Source organism: Dermacentor silvarum, chromosome 7 (assembly GCF_013339745.2).
Source record: "Dermacentor silvarum isolate Dsil-2018 chromosome 7, BIME_Dsil_1.4, whole genome shotgun sequence".
Classification (NCBI taxonomy): Eukaryota; Metazoa; Arthropoda; class Arachnida; order Ixodida; family Ixodidae; genus Dermacentor; species Dermacentor silvarum.
This window is the reverse complement of record NC_051160.1, coordinates 123126343-123148655: the sequence shown is the minus strand read 5'-3', so window position 1 is coordinate 123148655 and position 22313 is coordinate 123126343. Positions and strand designations below refer to the sequence as shown.

The 22313-nt window shown below is 47.5% G+C and overlaps 1 protein-coding gene across 1 annotated transcript in view; it reads left to right on the top strand.

Moving 5' to 3' along the window:
* The window catches only part of LOC125946957 (neprilysin-2-like), a 171566-nt gene that overhangs the window by 20428 nt on the left and 128825 nt on the right, over window positions 1-22313 (top strand). The window contains exon 3 of the mRNA XM_049671178.1: window positions 2786-3218. Coding sequence (XP_049527135.1) covers window positions 2786-2920 — 135 coding nt within the window. The 3' untranslated portion in view covers window positions 2921-3218. The remainder of the gene's footprint in view (window positions 1-2785; window positions 3219-22313) is intronic.

Genomic DNA, 22313 nt, shown 5'->3' with positions numbered 1-22313 from the left:
TATAAGTTTGTGTCTCTTAAGTCACTATTGTCTATCCTCGTGGTTTAAAGTAGGTCCGTCCACAGGGTGAGTCTGTGCACTTACCCCGTGTCGTGTACTCGGGCTCCTTTCTCCGTGTGGTCTGATATCCCCAGGCCGTGTCTGGGACGTTGAATTCCTCCAGTATAACGAGTTTATGACCATGGGTGCGTTTCTTAATTTCTCGGACAAGGTGGTTGAAGTCTGAAAGGGGGTCGCTGGGAGGACTGACACACTCGAAGAGGCTCTAATGCGATTTCCTTACGGATATGACTTCTTTTAAGATGTGTTCGAACGGCGTGTTGACTGTTTCCAATTCCTGTACGGTGAGATTCTTCTTGGTTAGCATTACCGTGCGTTTTGTTTATACGTGGGCGTTGTATCTTTGTAGCCGGACGTTTTGTGTATTTGTTTCTTGAGGTGCTAGGAAGTCGGGTGGGTCTTAATTTACAAATTTTTGCAAGGTAGCATGCCGTGGTCAGTAAGAACGACAGCTCCACTGCCATATGCGGAGAGTCAAGAGCGCATTTGTCATCCTGTGATTAGGAGCCGCCATCTTAGGATGTTTCCGTTCCCTCCCGACGCTCGCGGGGAGGTAAAATTGAGTGAGAGGTATTTCGGCCGTTTGCTCGTCTCCGCTCTCTGTCGGGCTGAATGTCACTTTGTCAGATGTTGAGGTTCACTTTTGTTACTTGGGCCTTCTTAACGTGGGCTATGAAATTGTATTGCTGCGCTGCAAGTCCATCGACTTTGCTGTCTAGCGTAGTATTCTTGTTGGCCGTATTTGCGGCGAAATTTGCTATTGCTGCCCGGACAACTTTCTCAATTGTGGCGTGGGTGCTTTTCATGAGTTTCTTGGAGGATGTGGAATCTTGCGTCAACTACGGATTCCACATCAGCGCCGGGAAAGGAGGGTCGCGGCTGCCCAATTTTCTCTTGGACTTTTGTACATTTCTGATGCAGCTTGACAATGAGTTCCCTTTGCTCCTCGCACATCTGTAAAAGCCTCTTTATGTTGTCTTTCTCTATCTGTTGACTTTGGATCAGGTTGTCGATGAGGGCCTGTTGAGTTTGTAGTTCACCGTTTTGAATTTGCACCCGATTTTCCAGAGTCTGGAAGGCCGCAGTTTCGGCTAACGACATCTTTGAGCTGCTCGTGGTTCTCGATCCACTCGTTCCGCTTGCGACATCCGAGTAGCTCACGCGTTTGGGCGAGTGAGAACGTGTGCGTGATCGGGAGGGGGATTGTGATACAGATCTAGATCTATTTTGTTTGCGGGTGCTGTCAGCACTACTGCTCAAGCTTGTGGTTGAGCTTCCTAATTCCGGGAATTCTTCGACGCCGGAGCTCCAGTGACTGTCTCTCGCTTCGAGCCTGCCCATGCGTTGCTGTCTTATGTTGAAAGGCGGTGGGTTCGGTTTCAGTCTTTTCTTGAAATCTTTGCTTTCAGTTTCATGCCCTTCTCCGCATAACTTACACGCGAGTTTGCACTCATGGTCAGGTAGTTGATCGGTTTTGCGACATTTATAGCAGAAGGCTGGCAGTGGTCTTCGGCAGACATCCTGGCGGTGTCTCGTGTTGCCGCAAGTCCTGCAGTACTGTACCGGCTTGCAGTAGGGTCGGCATCGAAATTCGAGACTCTGGAAAAGATCACGGCCGTAGTCAACTGCCCGAGCATACGGGCGTGGATGACTGTATGCCTTGCTGGTGCGCGAATACTTGCCTTGAGTTCTTCACTCGTGCCGGGCAAGAGTCCGCTTATTACACTTCTGGATAGATCGTCCAGGATTCTCGTGTTGCCTTTTACGGTGACTAAAGTGCTGCCAAGCTCTATTCTGCTGATATTTTCGAATTTCTTGGCGTCTTCCCAGTCGGCCGTGCTTGCAATAATCAGGTTCTAGATTATGTGCACTTGTACGCACACTTTGTCGCCGAAGTTTTGCTGCGAGAGACCGCTGGCTCTTCCAATGACATGCACGACGGTGACATTGTTCCGCTTTGCAAGGTCAAGGCCCACTTGAGTGCAGTATACGACCTTGTAATCAACTGGTAGAGGCGGAATTTTGGGCTTTTGCTATTGCGGTGGTGGTGGCTTTCTGGTAGTTTGTTCCTTGGTTGGGTTGCTTTCTTGTGTCGTTTTATTGTCGGCGTCCTTCTTTCCTATTCGGCCCCTCGTAATCCGGATGATCTCAGGTTCAATTGTTCTTCCACTGTTTGCGTCTTAACTGCAGGTAGTTTCTGCATTGTTTATTTCAGTAGGGTCCATCTGCCTTGTGTTTCAATTATTTCAATCTAATCAGGTACTACGCTTTACTGACTGCTGCGAAAATACTCTTAACTACCAAGGATCAGTTTTAAACCTGACATCAGTAATTATAAAGAAAACTGCACACATAGCCTCTCAACAACATTGAGCCTGCTAGCAAACAACCTTTCCAAACATAAGTTACTGTTAATGTGACAAGCTTGTCAAAACGCCTCGTTTAGAAGCGAGTCGCACAGCGCAAAGAATATGTAAAAACATGTTTTAAAACTTGTTCCTATTATTCTTGGTTTTATTTCTTTCCAATTATCTCTGAAGTAAACGTGGTCTTCAATGAAGATAGGTTTTTTGCTCATGCACAAATAATTTAACCACAACGCAAGCCTGTGCTGGAAACATCTCCCTCTGTGTGCGCGTGCCTTAATACAAGGAGTCATTGCATATGGGACATGCAACTCAGTTGAATACTGAGCTGAAATTTGTGAAATCTTGTTCTCCGACAGATGGCCCTCAACAAGACCTTGGCTTCAGCGTGGCTGGATAATGCGACCTCCGAACTTGCTGCCGACAAGCTGAAGAACGTAGAAGCCGTGCTGTGGCCGGCTGAGAAATTTCCTCACCACGAGAGCACTCGGTGACATCTACGCGCACTTTCCCGAGACGGGGGCTTGGTTCGCCAATTTCTGGATCGAGTCCCGCCGCAGCCAGCGTGGCCTGTTCGGCTCCGAGGCCGATGTGGAGGAGCAGCGCATCAGAGACAGCATGGCGCCGCCGTACATTGAATTCGTGCACGGGTTGAATAAACTCTCGCTCTCCATCGGAGCGCTGGCGCCGCCACTGTACTACCCGAATGGAACTAACGCCATGCTTTACGGAGGCCTCGGGTACTTCTACGCGAAAGGACTTCTCGAGGCGATCGACGACGATGGAATTAGGGTGAGCAAGACTAGCATTTCGTGGTACCACTTTCGAAGGTCTCGAGCAGCTACTTGTTTTTCTAAAATTTTACTTCGAGATGCAGCAATTCCAAGCATCCAAAACCGAAAAGGTTCTGACAAGCTAAACGAAAACGACTGTGACGATTGTTCAGCAGGAGTTCACACTGGGCTGAATCACTTTATGTCGTTTTCTGGTGACATAAATAGACGACAAAGATTTTGTTGCCTCGGTCCTGTAGTATTTTTAAGTGCCTGATAGCTCACTGCAGCAACAAAGATGTCGGATTAGTGATCACTTCAGAATAATGTCAGAATATTCATCATGAAAGTGGCTTGCGGTCGACTTCCTCAATCCTTTCTGTGAAATTTCAATAATGCAGTTCTTCCGCCACCCCACTTCAGAAGTGCAGGCATCTTTCATTCTAGTTGTTTAATATAAGTATACTAGCACCTAGGCAACCATCTGATTACACTGCGCTGAGCAGCATGATAAAACCAGTGTATTTTGCGCTACACTAACGCTTGGGTTGAAGCGGTCGACATGTAAATGTAGCTCAGGTCGAGCTGAAAATTCGGTAGGCTCGAAGAGATTCCAGCCGGCTTGAAATGGCGTTATTGCAGTGGCAGTAAGGCGGCATTGACAGCCAGCAGGCTGTATTGAATTTCAAGTGGAAGTTTATTGTAGGCAACGAGAAAAACATTCGGCAGCTTGTGCGCCTTGTTTCTATCCCCTAATGCATTAAAGAAAGTCCACGGTTTTAAAAGAACAATAAAACTTTATTTTCGATCTACCACAATTGGGTGCCCGTACGACGCCTCCAAAAAGAAGTCGCGGTTTCGCCCGAAAGGCCAAGCATCGATTGCGATAGCAAATTAGCAGAGATCCATGTGAAGTAAGGATAGTAATTTTATTTTCAGCATCGACTTGCAATCATTCGTTTGCTAACTCAGTTAACGAGCATGGCATCAGCGCGCACAGCAAACATGAACACATCACACTCGTTGACCGCGGAAACTTGCCGTCAAAAAGCCGGCATGAGGAAACGCGGCAGCAGCAGCGACCGAAGTGACCTTCCTGTTGTCTTTCGCTTCAATGCAAACTGAGCGCCGACAGCACAAAGCACGCACGAATTTACGAGCCGCCAACGCACCTAGATTCTGCCCCCTATGCAGATAGCTCTCAATATACGGCCCCGCGACCGCGCGCAACCGCCACATACCCAGTTGAGGCCGGAGTAGAACGCCGCCCTTACCTCCCCTTGATGCCTCGCAATGTTGGGTGCCTCGCGCGAGGCGGGAGACGGCGCGCTTGCTGCCCGCTTTTTAGGGGCGAAGCTCCTTAGGGTGTGGGTCTGTCCCTCCTCTGAGGTATGGAGTAGTAGTAGTATAGTAGTGGTCATCGTCGTAGTAGGTAGCCACATCTACTTCTATGAAAAAAAAATTCCGTAAGTTGTGTCCGCAGCGCGGAATCGAACCAGGGACCGCTCGCTTCCGAACGCGCGGCGCTAACCACTACGCCACGAAGCGCACATGGACACACGCACCACGATGACAATAAATACCCAACATTAACGAAAGACTGCGCGTTTCTAACGCGTTTGTGCTAGCGCGTTACGGCCCGTGTAAGAAGCTGGTGTAAGACGCTGTGGCCTCTCCGCCTTACCCCCGTATTCATAAACGCTCCTCGACTTGAACTTGACTTGCCACCGCCTTGGGCAGCGCGTTAGAAACGCGTTGAAGGCGGTGGCAAGTCAAGTTCAAGTCGAGGAGCGTTTATGAATACGGGGGTTATACTCTCTCAGCAGTCATGTGATGGCGTCGGCAAACGCGGTGCACGTTCCACCATGTGTAAACGGCTGCGTAAGACGCTGTGGCCTCTCCCCCTTACTACAGAGTACTGCACGCTTCTAACGCGTTTGTGCTAGCGTCCCCTTAAGCGGGAGATGGTGCAATTATAATGAAGGGCGCTGTTATAAAATAGTAATGGCGTCACATATGGCGCGTGTCATTGCTGGAAGTCAATCGTTCGATTTAGTGCGGCGAGACTGAGCGAATTACACGGAAGATTCACGGTTTACCGATGATTCCCTCCGGAGCTTCGCCCACTCATCATCATTCACCCCGTGGATATGCGGTGTTTTTTTTTTCCTTTCGCGCGGGCAAAACTGAGCCGGGATCGTCGACTACCCTCACTCGCTCTCACTCGCACACACAGCGTAGGGTGCACGACGTTATAGCCGTTGGATATTATACGGAGCCTCACGGCGACTTTGACGACGACGGCAGAAATGCGCCTGTAATATTCATACAACTCTTATCGCAATGAAAGCAAACTGTCAACGAAGTGTTGACGCTAAAGAAGACAGGGTCAACGTACTTGGTTGCTCAAATGATGCATGAATACATGCTCATTATACGTCACTTTCGTTTATTTTTCATGTCTAATATTAAAATTATTTTTATCTTAATCGTACCGTATTTCACGTGCAATTACGATGTCGCCCATGGGGTTTCCCTGGGCATCCTGAAACGTAGGAGACGCTCGTTGTATATTTTAGTAGAAGTCTCCGCAGCCACGCATATGTGCTACGCGATTCTCTTTCGCTAGGGCCCCTAAACTAGGCTCGAAGTCCGGCTCCTCCTGGCGGGCACGATACCAATCATACATTTGGGCTTCACGAGCATCGGCGTGGCTGGGGTGTGTTTAACGAGCGCTGAAAGTCTCCTTGGATCTTCGAACACGCGCAGCCTAGGCGCGCTTGAATTTCCGCTCTTCAGCGTCGACAGCTGTTACGAAACCCGCAACAGCAATTTATAGTCTGGCATATTCTGTTCAATAGCCTGGCAAATGGAAAAAAAATTCAAGATAGCCAGTCAGCCTCTAGAGTTTGCAAAGGAGTACGTTTATCTAAGTCAATTACTCACAGCGGACCCTAATCATGTGTACTAAATTTATAGAAGAAAGAAGACGGCAGGTGCCGGAAATCCGCAGCAAGCCGTGGCAGCTGCGACGTGGCGACCTCTTCAATTCGATTCCTAACAGGTCCCTGGCAATTACGGAAAAATGCAGCTCCACTAACGTGAAGCTTGGGGAGGTGCGAAGCCTGCAGTGATGCACCGCTAATGTGCTCGTACTGCCTTAAGCAATGACTCATAACGACGGCCGTAAAGGCGGCCTCCCCATTAGCAGGACAGAAGAGAAGGGACATTCTACGCTGGAATGATGAGCGGCAACGCAGCCAGCTGTAGAAGACGACAACGACGAAGAACGCGGGAGCAGTGGCACGAGCGCGTGCCGAGGGCGAGCACGACCTGCTTGCTTTACCATGACGATGACAGGAGACGCCGACAGCCCGAGCGCAGAACGCGTGATTGCTACTGATTTACCGTGACGACGACGACAGGAGACGCCGATAGCCCGACCGCATAAGGTGCTTCGCACCTAAAACATTGGGTTGGAGCGCATATGGCAGGCATTGCCAAATCCTGTCTGGGAGCTTACCAGTGTCGTTGAAAAGAAAAGTGTACAATCATTTGATTGTAACGGTGCTAACATACGGGGCAGAAACTTGAAGGTTAACAAAGAAGCTCGAGAACAAGGACCGCACAAAGAGCGATGGAACGGAAAATGCTAGTCCTAACGTTAAGAGAGCGGAAGAGACCGGTGTGAGTAAGAGAACAAACTGCACGGATAGCCGGTATTGTAATGGACGTTAAGAGAAAGAAATGGGGATGCGCAGGCCATGTAATACGTAGGATGGCTAACCGGTGGACCCATAGAGTTACTCACTACAACACCTAGAGGGTAAACTGGCGCCACCGTCTATGTGAGTTTCTTAAAGGGCTGCCGTGCCCTCATGGTAATGACGGGATATGTGTCTGCGAGGCTTGTGTTGGCTTGTGTTGTACTGAGGCTTCGTCTAAAACATGGATATGGCTACACAAATAACGCGCTCTTAAAATTAAATCTACCTAAAAGGCTTCCATTCACCCATATTACATCTTTCAATAAAGTTTACTCACCTACAATGCAGCATCAAGCGAAGAAAAGTAAGAACAGACGACAAGCTGTTCCAAAGCGAGCGAGAATCTTGTCGTCTGCCCTCCAACTTTAGCGGCAAGCTGATACTTTTTACGTTTCATATAATTGTGCACCCAATAGTAAGTCCTCAAACTTAAACAAAACACGTTTTTGTGTAATAGTAAAGCTAAAGCACTTTTTAACGTCCTGTTTTAGCAGGAAATGAATAATTGTGACAGACGGAACGGTGCTAGCCAGGCGCGTCTTCAAGGCGTTCTGGCTCTCCAAGAACGATGCCAATCCGAATACACAATATACCGGCATTCCCTTGTATACCACAGCGCAGCAGCGCCACATTTCCCTCTAGGTTTTATAGTGTGAAACTCTATGGGTGGACTATTCGAGTTACAGAATGGGTATCAAGAGAAGGGTAGCGTGGTCGAGGACGGCTGAAAACTAGGTGGAGCGATGAAGTTGGGAAATTTGCAGGCGCAAGTGGGAATCAGCTAGCGCAAGACAGGGGTAACTGAAGATCGCAGGGAGAGGCCCTTCGTCCTGCAGTGGACATAAAAAGGCGATGATGATGATGATGATGATGATGATGATTATATTGAGTCGTCACGTCGCTGACGCCAGAATCGCCGAAAATTTGCCGTCTGGATAGTTCGGCGTGTTGATCGCGCCCCGCAGTAGCACGGCGATCTGATATTGATCAGCACGAGCACATTAATTTCGCGGTGAGAGAGCGCTGAATGTGTCTAGGGTTCCATATTTTTTTTCGTGTCCTTCCATCAACAATAAAAAAGGTGAACATGAGCCGATCCCGGAGATAGTGCAATACCGAGCCGACCCGCAGCGGAGGTAAAGGAGGCTTCAAGCACTCCGTCCCTAACAGTCATAATAATAATAATAATAATAATAATAATAATAATAATAATAATAATAATAATAATAATAATAATAATAATAATAATAAATCAGGATGCAGTGTGTCAAATCGATGCGTATACTGCATTTTTTGTGAAAACTTGGACTCACAAGTAGGCAGGCACTGCCATATACACAAACGACGAAATTTATGTACAACTATACACGCTTGGTATGGTACAACTATACGCTATACGCTATACGCTTGGTACAACTATACACGCAAGTGGAGGCGTGTATAGGTCGTAAGTCGAATCCTGCTCCAGTACACTACATTTTACGCGTGGTGTGATGCCTGACACCGGCAAGAAAAAAAATATATTGCCGAGAGCTAGTAGGACTATACCAGTTCAGGTGCAACCAAACTAGGAAGGCCCACTAAGCTTCATCAAAGTCACTGGCTCACCAGAACAGGAATTGGCCTCCCTGGTGCAGTATTCGGCCACTACCTCCCTCATGACTCCAAAGATTAACCCATGGCCCTCAGTCTCCAGTGGCTGCGGAGCACCTGACCAAGGCGGCGGTCAGACCTGCTACGCGGCAAAGGGTGCTAAGATTCTCTGGGTCCGGACAGGCCGCCAATGGAAGCTGAACCTGGCAACGTTCAACACGCGCACCCTCTCGAGTGAGGCTAGCTTAGCAGGACTATTTGAAGAATTATCAGGCATTGCCTGGGATATTATTGCCCTTAGTGAGGTTAGGAGAACTGGGGAGGCCTACACAGTGCTGACTAAAGGCCACGTACTCTGCTACAGAGGTCTTCCAGATAAGAGAGAATACGGGGTAGGATTTCTAGTCCATAACAACACAGCGGGCTACATTGGTGAATTCTACAGCATTAATGAGAGGGTAGCGGTCATCGTATAAAGCTGAATAGGAGGTACAAAATGAAGGTAGTACAAGCCTACGCCCCAACCTCTAGTCACGATGATGAAGAAATAGAACAGTTTTATGAAGATTTCGAATTAGCAGTGAGAAAGGTGCAAACTCGGTATACTGTAGTCATGGGCGACTTCAATGCAAAAGTGGGGTAAAAGCAGGTTGGTGAGCAAGCAATTTGCAACTACGGCATTGATTATAGGAATGCAAGGGGAGAGATGTTAGTAGAATTCGCGGAAAGGAATAGGCTCCGAATAATGAATACCTTCTTCAGGAAGCGCAGCAACAGGAATTGGACCTGGAAAAGCCCTTAATGGAGAAACAAGGAATGAAATAGATTTCATACTCTCTGCCGATCCAAGCATAGTGCAGGATGTAGAAGTCTTAGGTAAGGTAAAGTGCAGTGACCATAGGTTAGTGAGGTCTAGGATTTCTCTCAATTTGAAGAGAGTGCAATTAGTGAAGAGAAAACAGGCCAACCTAGAGGCAGTAAGGGTAAACGCGGACTAATTCAGGCTGGTGCTCGCAAACAGATATGCAGCTTTAGAAAAGGAAGATAAAGACAACATAGAGGTAATGAATGAAACAGTAACTAGGTTGACCTCAGAAGCAGCAATTGAAGTGGGAGGTAAGGCACCAAGGCAACCAGTAGGTAAGCTCTCCCAAGAAACCAGGGACCTAATAAAGAAACCATAAAACATGAAAATGTCCAACTCAAGAGTTCAGATAATTCGCTGAACTGTAAAAACTGATCAACAAGAAGAAAGTAAGGGATATTCGAAATTATAACATGGGGAAGATTGAGGAAGCCGTAAAATATGGACGCAGCTTTAAATCAGGAAGAAGAAAGCTTGGTATAAGACAAGGCAAGACATATGCACTGAAAGATAAGCATGGTAATATCATCAGCAATTTCGATGACGCAGTGAAAGCAGCGGAAGAATTCTATACTGATCTGTACAGTGCACAAAACCGCCAGGCTACTTTCATTCGAAATAGTGATGAACCGGATACAGAGGCTCCTTCTATAACCAGCGATGAAGTTAGAAGGGCCATGAAAGACATGAGCAGGGGAAAAGCTGCTGGAGAACATGGAATAACAGTAGATTTAATCAAAGATGGAGGAAATATCATGCTTGAAAAGCTTGCGGCCCTTTATACGCAATGCCTCACAACTTCAAGTGTACCAGAGAGCTGGAAGAACGCGAACATTATACTAATCCATAAGAAGGGAGACGTTAAAGAATTTATGAATTATGGACCCATTAGCCTGCTTTCAGTATTGTATAAAATATTCACCAAGATAATTTGCAATAGAATCAGGGCAACACTTGACTTCAGCCAGGCTGGAAACAGACTGGCTTCAGGGAGGGATATATTACGATCGATCATATCCATATCATCAATCAGGTAATCGAGAAATCTGCGGAGTACAGTCAACCTCTTTATATGGCTTTCATAGATTATTAAAAGGCATTTGATTCAGTATAGATACCAGAAGTCATAGAGGCATTGGGTAATCAAGGAGTACAGGAGGCATACGTGAATATCATAGCAAATATCTACAAGTATTCCATAGCTACCTTGGTTCTCCACAATAAAAGTAGAAATTACCTATCAAGAAAGGGATCAGGCAAGGAGACACAATCTCTCCAATGCTATTCACTGCATGCTATTCAAGTATTTAAGCTCTTAAACTGGGAAGGCTTAGGAGTGAGGATCAACGGCGAATATCTCGGCAACCTTCGGTTTGCAGATGACATTGTCTTATTCAGCAACAATGGAGACGAATTACAACAAATGATTGAGGACCTTAATCGAGAAAGTGTAAGAATTCGGTTGAAGATGAATATGCAGAAGACAAAGATAACTTTCAATGGCCTGGCAAGGGAACAAGAATTCAGGATCGCCAGTCAGCCTCTAAAGTCTGTAAAGGAGTACGTTTATGTAGGTCAATTACTCACAGGGGACCCTGATCACGAGAAAGAAATTTACTGAAACATAAGATTGGGTTGGAGTGCATACGGCAGTCATTACCGAATCCTGACTGGGAGCTTACCACTGTCGTTGAAAAGAAAAGTGCACAATCATTGCGTTATACCGGTGTAACATAGGGGGCAGAAACTTGGAGATTAACAAAGAAGCTCGAGAACAAGTTAAGGACCGCAGAAAGAGCGATGGAACGAAAAATCTTAGGACTAACGTTAAGAGACAGGAAGAGAGCGGTGTGGATCAGAGAACAAACGGGCATAGCCGATATTGTAGTTGGCATTAAGCGGAAGAAATGGAGCTGGGCATGCCATGTAATGCGTAGGATGAATAACCGGTGGACCATTAGGGTTATAGAATGGATACCAAGAGAAGGGAAGCGCAGTCGAGGTCGGCAGAAAACCTGATGGGATGATGAAGTTAGGAAATTTGCAGGCGCAAGTTGGAATACGCTAGCGCAAGGCAGGGGTAATTGGAGATCGCAGGGAGAGGCCTTCGTCCTGCAGTCGATATAAAATATAGGCTTATGCTGATGATGATGATGATACACGCTTGACTCGCAAGAAGGATAATGCTACCGAGTGTGATGGTTTCTGTGACGTACAAAAGCAACACGAACTTGTGATATCTACTATATATATATATATATAGGCGCACTTATTCGTGATATCGAGAAATTCATGACCACGCACTTTGCAGGGGTTAGCCGTGATTATACTACCCTTGTGAACATCGTTGGAGTCTTAAATGTGGACATTTCAAAGTTAGACAAGAAATTCTTCAGTCAGTGCTAGAAGAGTTTTCTGGGGAGTGCCACTCCAATCCAAGTCACTCAACGACTAAACAATGGTCCTGTATATTTACCTTCGCCAAGATTCTAAGGTGATAAACGAACGAAGCAGTGTATATCAGAGTAATCCCAAAGCTATCGTCCCCACCATTACCAAATGAAGAAAGTAAACAAAAGTGCCCTTGGTCGAACCCTATGCGATGAGCTGCAGCTTCGCTGGTCATCCACCTTCAAACACTGAAATTGCTCCACGTTTTTATTAAATGCGAAGCATTTCTTCCCGGCGGCTCTGTCTGCCCGTCCAGCGTGCCACACCCCCACGGCGCATGCGCGTCCCTTGCCCCTCTCTCTCCTCTCCTACGCTCCCCCCATTCTCTCCTCTAGGAATCCAGAGCGGCGCGCACGACAGGGGGTGCCACAGCTGCATACTCCGCTGGGGGCGCCACGGTAGTTTCGCGGTATGAAAATGACGGAGCGCGCGCACCTCATTCTCTCTCCTGTGCAGCGCCGCGATGAGAGCTCGGGCCACTGCCGCGAAACCATCTTCCGCTCAAGCTAACCATCTCCCCTCTGCGTCGCATCCACACATGGTTCCCTTTAGCAGGAGATGGAGTAATTTTTTTTTTTTTGCGAAGGCGCAAACTCAGCAGGTTCTCTATAGTGCACCCGAACTGTAGGCCTGCATGCTGCCGGCCAGCAAAGCTAGCGCGTGAGGCACTCAGGTCTAGCGGCTTCGGCGTAAGATATGTTCTATTCACGCGAAGACCGCGCCAAAACGCTCTGAAAGCCACAGTCACGGTGACTGCGCGACACACTAGGCCATATGAACATCAATTTTTCGCCCGCGTTGCGGAACTGTGGCGCCCATCCGCGTTAGAGCACTGTACGGGCTCGGGCTTACCCTAAAGCCCGGGTAGGGCAGTTTTTTCACGGGCTCGGGCCGGACTGGGGTACAGCATGTGGTATTTGACCCGGGCCCGAGCCGGGCTCGGGTTTTTTGACGCGGGCCCGGGCCGGGCTTGGACTTTCTTGTGGTGTGCATGTAACGTGCAGCGAGTTATCCTCGCGCGTCTGGACTCTGAAAAACAAGTCTTTTTCGGTCTCGGGCCGGGTTCAGGCCTATCTGTGCTCGAGCCGGGCTCGGGCCTATGGTAAGGGGGCGGCGGGTCGGGCCCGGCGGGTAACGTAGATTGTTTCCGGGTCCGGGTCTCGCCATAAAGTTTTCATCGGGCTCGGGCGGGCAGCCCAAAGTAAGAATGGGTTCGGCCCTATTGCAAAACCAGAATTCAGCACCCTGTGCCATGCCTGATTATGGGCCCAGTGTCGCGCGCTGGATGCTGGGACGCTAGCAAAGCGCGGCATATTGGGAGGCGCTGAGCGCGGGGTACCGGTGCGAAATGCAGCTCTAGAGCGAGAAATACGTGGTGCCTGGCTACCTTATATATATTTTTTTTCAAATACAAAAAGGAAACAGAGAACGCTGTAGTGCAATAAAAAAGAAGAAAAAAAGTAAAAACATAAAATGACCCTAGGATTCGGACTTCCGACCTACAGATCCCTATGCCAGTATCTTACCACTACGCCACGCCGATTCTTCATTGTCGAATCATAATTTGCCAGGTCAACAAGCAGACACAGTTGCAGTTTTGCACTGACGTCTCGCACAGACATGGTAGATGCGCTATCGTCCCGCAACTAAACCTTACACCTCTATCAGAACGAAAAAGTTTTTGCCCGTATTGCATAGTATGCCTGTAACGGCTGCAACACTGATTTGTTTTGCGATTGGTATAATAACTCTGAAAAAAGCCTTAAATGAACCACGGACCCGGGACTCTGTACGGGCTGTTACTGCCGATTTTGACAGCCGTTTCTTGTTCTTCGCGCAAGGGTGATGCAACATTTCCATAGCTCGACAATGCATTTCGATCGACACGTATGTGTTGTCACATATCTCCGTCAGAAAAGCGGTCGGTTAATGCGGCTGGCAGCGTTTGGCGAAAGCACATATAGGTATGTTTACAACGCGTCATATCGGCACTCATCGCTTGTTGTGCGGACACTGTAGACACGACAAAATGGTCTGTTTAAAAGCACCCATGGGTAAGCTGAACTACAGAGCAATTTATGCTCGTTAGACTTGTTCATTCTTCAGCTCAGACGGACCGAGAGAGTGTAGACACTCAGTGGGTACGGTAGGCCTAACCTTCGGCGGAAGTGACTGATCTCGATGCGGGTCGCGGATGAATGCGAAAATGTTTGTACTTGAGCCTACTCAGAATCGTTTAACTATTATTTTTAGTACACTAGGGAAAGCGTAAGCGCGCCAATCGTCTCAGCTTTGTTGTCGGTGCGACCAGCGGCAGGCTTCCTCAGGTCTGTTCGAGCGCGTCTGAACGGCTGCTCGGTTTCCTGTCGAATGCACAACACTGCGACAACTGGCAGTCGTCGCTTGCGTACAAACTACAGGAAAACGAGGCTTTATCTACGTTTGCGTAGTTTCGTTCACGAATACAGCTATCTGCATAGTCAAAAGGGAAACGTACAAAGCGAAAGTGATCTTCAGTGTCGCTAATGCGTGGGCAGCTGACGCACCGTTACTCGAAGCTGCAACACCACCGACGCGAAACAGACATTTATGACCCCAAATTATAGCGCTATTTAGGACAGGATTCTGTTTTTTGCACACGATATGCCCACGAAATTTATCAAGCATTTAATATCCAACAGCGCCTATACTCGGGCAGTGCGGTACAAACGAAACCATGCAGTTTCCAGCACGAGCCAGCGAACTCCAGCGACAACCAGCGCGTGTGCAGCGCATACCAGTGGGCCCCAGCGTCATAGCAGTGAAACCAGCGTCTCGTCCAGTGTGACCCAGCTCTTATCCAGCAATTTCACCAGTGTCACAGTGACTCTCTGGGCAACTGTGTGGGCGCAGGTGAGCCAGACGCACAAGAAGGCACCCAGAGACACAAATAGACGTCTTTATGACACGAAACGGCACGTGGGACGAATATGGAAACACATAAACTATACAGATAAACTTGGGTAACTGTCACGCTTGAGCACTCACAATACTAATCAGGAGTTCGGGCCTCGTGGTGATGGCTCGGCGGACTTGGCTCTGACGGCTGGTGAGTACGGGCGGTGGTTGAATTTCAGGGTGGCTCCAGGACGTAGCCCGGTTCCGGAGCGTTAGCTCTGAGACGTAGCCCGAGCTCGGCAGCACAGCGCTGGGTTGAAAGCCAGGGCGAAGCCCAGCACAGCAGTGGGGTGACAGCCGGGACGACGCCCGGTTCGGGGAACAGGACCAAGGCTCTGGGACGTAGCCCAGGCCCGGCAGCACGGCAGCGGTCGTGCGAGCCGAGACGGGGCTCAGCTCAGCAGGTCCCGCGAGGATGGTAGAAGCCGTGGCGGCGCCCGGTTTAGAGAACAGGACCAGGGCTCTGGGACGTAGCCCGAGCCCGGCAGCACGCCAGTGGTCGTGCGAGCCAAGACGGGCTCAGCTCAGCAGGACCCGCGACAATGGCAGAAGCCGGGGCGGCGCCAGGTTTGCAGTACAGGACCGGGATGCCGGGACGTGGGCCGGCGTTCGGTCTGCTCCATCTCGCTGCACTGCCCGTTCTGTCAGCTTGACTGCCCCGTCGTTCGAGATGGTCTCTCGCGGCACGCGCACTAACCACGCGCACTCCTGCACTTTTCGGCTCCGCACGCCGAACACAAGCAATAAAAAGCCCGCGCATTTCACCTCTCGGCCCCGCACACCAAGCTGAAACATTAAATTGGCGTCCTCCTACCACAGACTCCCAGCGACTGCAAGCGGGCGCCAGCGACCTCTGTGCCATCCAGTGTCAAAAAACGCGCTGGTTTCACACTGGAAGGCACTGGAAGACTCTGGTATTTTCAATAAGGCGGCAGGCCCAGACTGAAAAAATCGGCCCGTGCAGTGCTCTAGTCCGCGTTGCGCTGGCCTATTATAGCTCTACACGAACTATGAGATACCGCGCAACCACAAGATAGAGATCACTCAGGCCGACGCACAGCCTGGCCTAAGCGCGCGATCATCGATGACAGCGTGCACGCGCACTCAGACGTGCTTCTATACGGCTCAGCCCACCTCCCTCCTGGACTCTAGGATGTCTCGATGCGCTTGCACAGCGAGGCACCTTATTGAACTCTAGAGTTACTGTATAATCGATGATGATGATTTATTGGCATCCCCTTTGAAACGTCGTGGTGACAAATAGTTACATCGCCTACTTGAGTTAGTCATGCATACGATAGATACTCTTTGCTCTAGCATTTTGTATACATCTCCCTAAACTTTTTCTCGTCTTCAAAACATTTCACTTTACCTTGCACCGCTAAACATGCCTCAGGCACATAAGGGGAGTACCCGCCACCGAGACGCCATGCTACCACCAGGAAAGACCACACAAAGTTTGAAACTACTCTGACGAAGATTTTTCCAGTCTCGAAACTATTGGCACAAGTAAACTAAGTTTTCGTTTACGACAACGTCTCCAATGTGCCATCATGCCTTATTTCGTCATCATCAGGCTATATTTATGTCCACTGCAGGACGAAGGCCTCTCCCTGCGATCTCCAATTACCCCGGTCTTGTGCTAGCTGATTCCAACATGCGCCGGCAAATTCCTAATTTCATCGCCCCATCTGGTTTTCTGCCGTCCCCGACTGCACTTTCATTTTCTTGGTATAAATTCTGTAACTCTATTGGTGCACGGGTTATCCATCCTACGCATTACAAGGCCTGCCCAACTCCATTTTTTTCCTGCTAATGTCATGTAGAATATCGGCTATCCCCGTTTGCTCTCTGATCTACACCGCACTCTACCTGTCTCTAAACGTTAGGCCTAACATTTTTCGTTCCATCGCTGTTTGTGCTGTCCTTGCATCCCTCATGGGAGGAGTGAGAGGGGAGGGAAGAGCGGGAGGGGGGAGAAGAGAGGGTATTACGTATCAGGGGCGGCAGAAGACTATCGTCTTTAGACGTCATTTGCAGCGAAACAAGCAGATATGCAGCGAAATTTTCTTCTGTAAATTTCTTTCTCGGGATCAGGGTCCCCTGTGAGTAATTGACCTAGATAAACGTACTCCTTTACAGATTATAGAGGCTGACTGGCGATCCTGACTTCTTGTTACATTGCCAGGATATTGAACATTACCTTTGTTTTCTGCATGTTAATCTTCAACCTCACTCTTACACTTTCTCGGTTAAGGTCCTCAATCATTTGCTGTAATTCGTCGCCATTGTTCCTGAATAGGACAATATTGAATATCTCGACAACCTTCGGTTGCTTAGATATTCGCCGTTGATCCTCACTCCTAAGCCTTCCCAGTCTAAGAGCCTAAATACTTGAATAGCATGCAGTGCATAGCATTAGAGAGATTGTGCCTCCTTGCCTCACCCCTTTCTATATAGGTAACTTTCTACTTTTCTTGTGCAGAACCAAGGTAGCTGTGTAATCTGTATATATTTCCCAAATTATTCACGTGTGCCTCCTGTACTCCTTCATTACGCAATGCCTCTATGACTGCTGGTATCTCTACTGAATAAAATGCATTTTCATAATCAATGAAAGCCATATAGAGAGGCTCATTGTACTCCGCAGATTTCTCGATTACCTGATTGATGGCATGGATATGATCCATCGTAGGATATCACTTTCTGAAGCCACCCAGTTCTCTTGGTTCACTGAAGTCAAGTGTTGCCTTGATTCTATTGGAAATTATCTTGATGAATCTTTTTTACAATACTGAAAGCAAGCTGATGGGTCTACAATTCAATCCTTTAACATCTTCTTCTAAGCATGCAGTGAATATCAATGAAGATATTGTGTCTTCTTGCCTGACCTCTTCTTATGGATTAGTATAATGTTGGCATTCTTCCAGCTCTCTGGTACAGGTTCAGTCATGAGGCATTGCGTATAAAGTGCGGCAAGCTTTTCAAGCAAGATGTCTTCTCCATCTTTGAATAAATGGACTCTTATTCCATCTTCTCCAACAGCTTTTCCCTTGGTCATGTCTTGCAAGGCCCTTCTAACTTCATCGCTAGTTATAGCAGGAGCATATGTATGCTGTGCAACACTACTTCGAATGAAAGTAGCTTTGCTGCTCTAGGAACTGTACAGGTCAGTATAGAATACTTCCGCTGTTTTTACTATGTTATCGAAATTGCTGATGATATTACCCTGCTTATCTTTCAGTGAATACATTTGGCCTTGACCTATGCCATGTTTTATTCTCACTGAGTTCATGCCGCGTCCATATTTTACGACTTCCTCAATCTTCCCACGATATAATTTCGACTATCCCTTACTATCTTCTTGTTCATCAGTTTTGACAGTTCAGCGAATATTATCTGATCTCTTGAGTTTGACACTTTCATGCTTTGTTGTTTCTTTATTAGGTCCGTTGTTACTCGGGAGAAGTTACCTACTGGTTGCTTTGGTGCCTTACCGCCCACTTCAATTGCTAGTTCTGAAATTAGCCTAGTTACGGTTTCATTCTTTACCTCTATGTTATTTTCATCTTCCTATTCTAAGGCTGCATATTTGTTTACGAGCACCAGCCTGAATTGGTCTGCTTTTACCCTTACTGCCTCTTGGTTGGCCTGTTTCTTCTTGACTAATTTTACTCTTTCTCTCTTCAAATTGAGAGAAATCCTAGACCTCACTTACCTATGGTCACTGCACGTTATCTTACGCAACACTTCTATAACCTGCACTAGGCTGGGATCGGCAGAGAGTATGAAATCTTTTTCATTTCTTGTTTCTTCATTAGGGCTTTCCCAGGTCCACTTCCTGTTGCTGGGCTTCCTGAAGAAGGTAATAATTATTGGGGGGCCTATTCCTTTCCGCGAATTCCACCAACAACTCTCCTCTAGTGTTCCTAGAATAGATGTAGTTTCCAATTGCTTCCCTGACGAGCCTCCTTTTCCCCCATTCTTGCATTGAAGTCGCACATGACTACAATGTATTGAGTTTGCATCTTTCTTATTGCTAATTCAACATCTTCATAAAACTGTTCTATTTCTTCATCATCGTCATTGGAGTTTGAGGCGTAGGCTTGTACTACCTTCATTATATACCGCATATTCAGCTTGATTACGGCGACGCCTACTCCTTCATTAATGCTGTAGAATTCATCAATGTTTCCCGCTATGTCCTTACGGATTAGAAGTCCAACCCCGTATTCGTTCTTATCGGGAAGACCTCTGTATCAGGACGTGGCCGTCTGTCAGCACTGTGCAAGCCTCACCTGTTCTTCTTGCCTCGCTAAGGCCAATAATATCCTAGGCAGTGCCTGATAATGCCTCAAACAGCCCTGCTAAGCTAGCCGCACTCGAGAGAGTGTGCGTGCTGTACGTTGCCAGATTATTTTCCAGTGGCGACCTGTCCGGACCCGGAGATTCTTAGCACCCTCTGCCACGTCGCAGGTCTGACCGCCGCCTTGGTCAGGTGCTCCGCAGCCGCTGGAGACAGAGAGCCATGGGTTAATTGCAGGAGTCATGAGGGAGGTAGTGGCCGAATATTGCACCAGGGAGGCCAATTTCTGTTCTGATGAGGGAGTGACTTTGTTAAAACTTCGTGGGCCTTCCGAATTTGGTGTCACCTGGACAAATGTAGCTGGTGTCAGGCGCCAATCCATGCCTGAAAATGTAGCGGACTGGAAGAGGATCCGAAATTACGACCTTCAGATGAGAGGCCGGTGTTGTACCTCTGCTGCACGCCACCGCTACTGCCATTGTTAGTTGCTAACTGCGTGCTGTTGGCATGACAACGTATCGTTTTTTACCATTGTCATATTCTTATGACATCTACAAGTCAACTGACCGACAGTTTCTGATTCACAGAACCGAGATAAACCAAACCTGTCTGGAGCGCGATAAGAACATTTGGCATTAAAAACTACCTTCTTTCGCAACCCTCACCCCTTCTTCACACAGTTGCATAGCGAGGCCGCTCATGTAGGTTCGCCGTGGCAACACGACGGAGAGCGATTGTCTCTGGACACTGTATTGTGGGCACTGACAAAGAACATAACGAATCGTTTCCGCGTCTCCACAATTGTCACATGCTGCACTGTCGGCCATCCCTATGCGGAACGCGTAGGCATTGGTGAACGCGACGCCCAACCATAGCCTACACAGAAGGGTCGCATCTCTTCGGGGAAGTCTTGTTGGAAGTCGAAGGCTTAAGGTTGGATCCAAGGTGTGTAATCGGGCGTGCATAAAATGTGGTTTATTCCAGTCTGATGAAGTGAATTGGCGTGCAAGTAGGCGGAGCATCCTTGCAGTATCTGTCCTAGACAGCGGGATCGATAGGCGGTTGTCTTGTTCATGAGATGAAAGAGCAGCTTGATCGACACGTTCATTGCCAATAATTCCACAGTGACTTGGCAGCCACTGAAAGATTATTTCGCGTCCTTTCTCAGTCAAGTGGTGTATGGCCTCTGTGATTTCGAAAACCAGTTGTTCCTGTGGACCGCGCCGTAAGGATGACAGTAAACTCTGTAGTGCCGTCTTCGAGTCGCAGAAAACGGATCATTTGTGTGCTGGTCCATCATTAATAAAATGTAATGCGAAGGCAAACAGCTCATTGATGTAAAAAGCTTCATGCGATGAGAAGGTTGATCGAATTCCGTATTGAAGTTGGAAGTACAAAGGGCATGGTAGAAATCCCTGCAGTCTTCTCAATAAACAGTGGTATTTGCTGAAAATGTAACTCGTTCTCTCCAGAAAGTTTTACTTAGTTTTGGGAATTAGGCAGTAAATTGGTTTCCATATGTTTTTTCATGTGATGTGAACACATCAATGAAGAATACTTTTAATGTCACGGTGCATAAGAAGTATTTACGCACCGCCAGTTTTATTCTATCTTCTATATCAAACACATTATGAAATAATTATTGCAGCATACAAAACTACGGCCAAACACATCTCAGAAAGACTGACAATGGCAATGCAAATAGCACTCGAACAATGTAGCGGCTGACCCCATCTGTGAAGTTACGCTTATTTTAAAAGTGTAGTGGTGGTTCTGTGACTTTCTTTGCCTTGTCTAGATGCTGCATGGCCTGATCTTGTCCCATTTTGTTACGGCACTCGCTTGCCAAGGTCGCCCATGAGCATGGAGGCATAACGAAGAGCTTATTTCATTTCATTTTGTTCCTTTAAAGACCCCGTTCGGGATATTACTTAAGGGGTGGTTAACATGCTTGCACAAGAAAGCGCTGACGCAGTTACGAAAGTAGAATGACAACAATAAGATGACCGCAACAGCATCAGGAGCAGGAGCACATACCTAGGGGCCCAAGAAGGTACACAACCCGGGTCACGGGGTTGGCGTAAGAGGCAGGCAGGTAGGCAAAGCAAGGCAAGACTGGGCTGGTCTTGGCTGCAGCCACCCGGCCCAGCCAAGCGCAGCCAGATAGGTAACTGGTAGGATAGATAGATAGATAGATTTGATAGATAGATAGATAGATAGATAGATAGGCTGAAAACGACTGAAGTAGGCAATGAATGTCATTCGTATTAAAAAATACAAAGTGGCATAGGACAGGGCCTTCACTTTATCTGTCTAACTTAAGCACACAGGCAACTTAAATATAGCAGTTTATCCTGTAAAAAATATTGAAGCATTCTACATTTTAATTAAACTATGCTAGACGCCGTATGCTGGTTTGTTACATGGATATTTATCGCGCTTTGTGAGCATGGCTTGTTTGAAAAGAGAGACGTAACAAACGTTCTATATAGAACTCTAGAGGTGTTCTGCTAAATTACGTATTTCGATTTAATACAGCAGGACAACTAATGCCACTTTAGTCGTTCTCTGAAGGTCGTTGTGCGTGAAGCAAGGTAGTGAGTTCCCCAGTGTATGTTTCCTAGAAAGGGAAGGACAGGTTGCATTTGCAAAAAAAAAAAAATCACGTATTTTTCAACCACCTCAAACAATTTTTTTCCGATGGGCGGCATTCCTGCCTTAGCCCATATGTAATATGCCGATATGCCAATATTGAGCAGATTTAACGTAAGGAAGTGGTAGAAAGTGATATGGCTTTCTTTGCAAAGACCATCGCTATCGTAGCGGGAATTTATTTATTCATGTGGTTTTATGATCCAAGGCTGCGAGAGAATATGTCATCGATTGTTTCGTGTTAAATACGACCGCCAGTATTCTACACGAGAGCATAATTCTTCAGGGTGTCCACACAATCACATGAAACCTTTATGTTAAGCTATTACAGTTGTTGCATGAAACAACCTTAAGTGTAATTATATTTTTGGAATCGCGCGTTATTGTTATCGCGAGTTAGTACGAGCGCATTGAACCCCGTAATTCATTTTCTTTATCAGCCCAGTCTATGCCCGGTGCCTGGCACAGACAGACGCTAAAAAATACCTTTCCTTCCAGGTGGACCCAGCAGGCACCATTGGGTCCTCATGGTTAAGCGAGGAG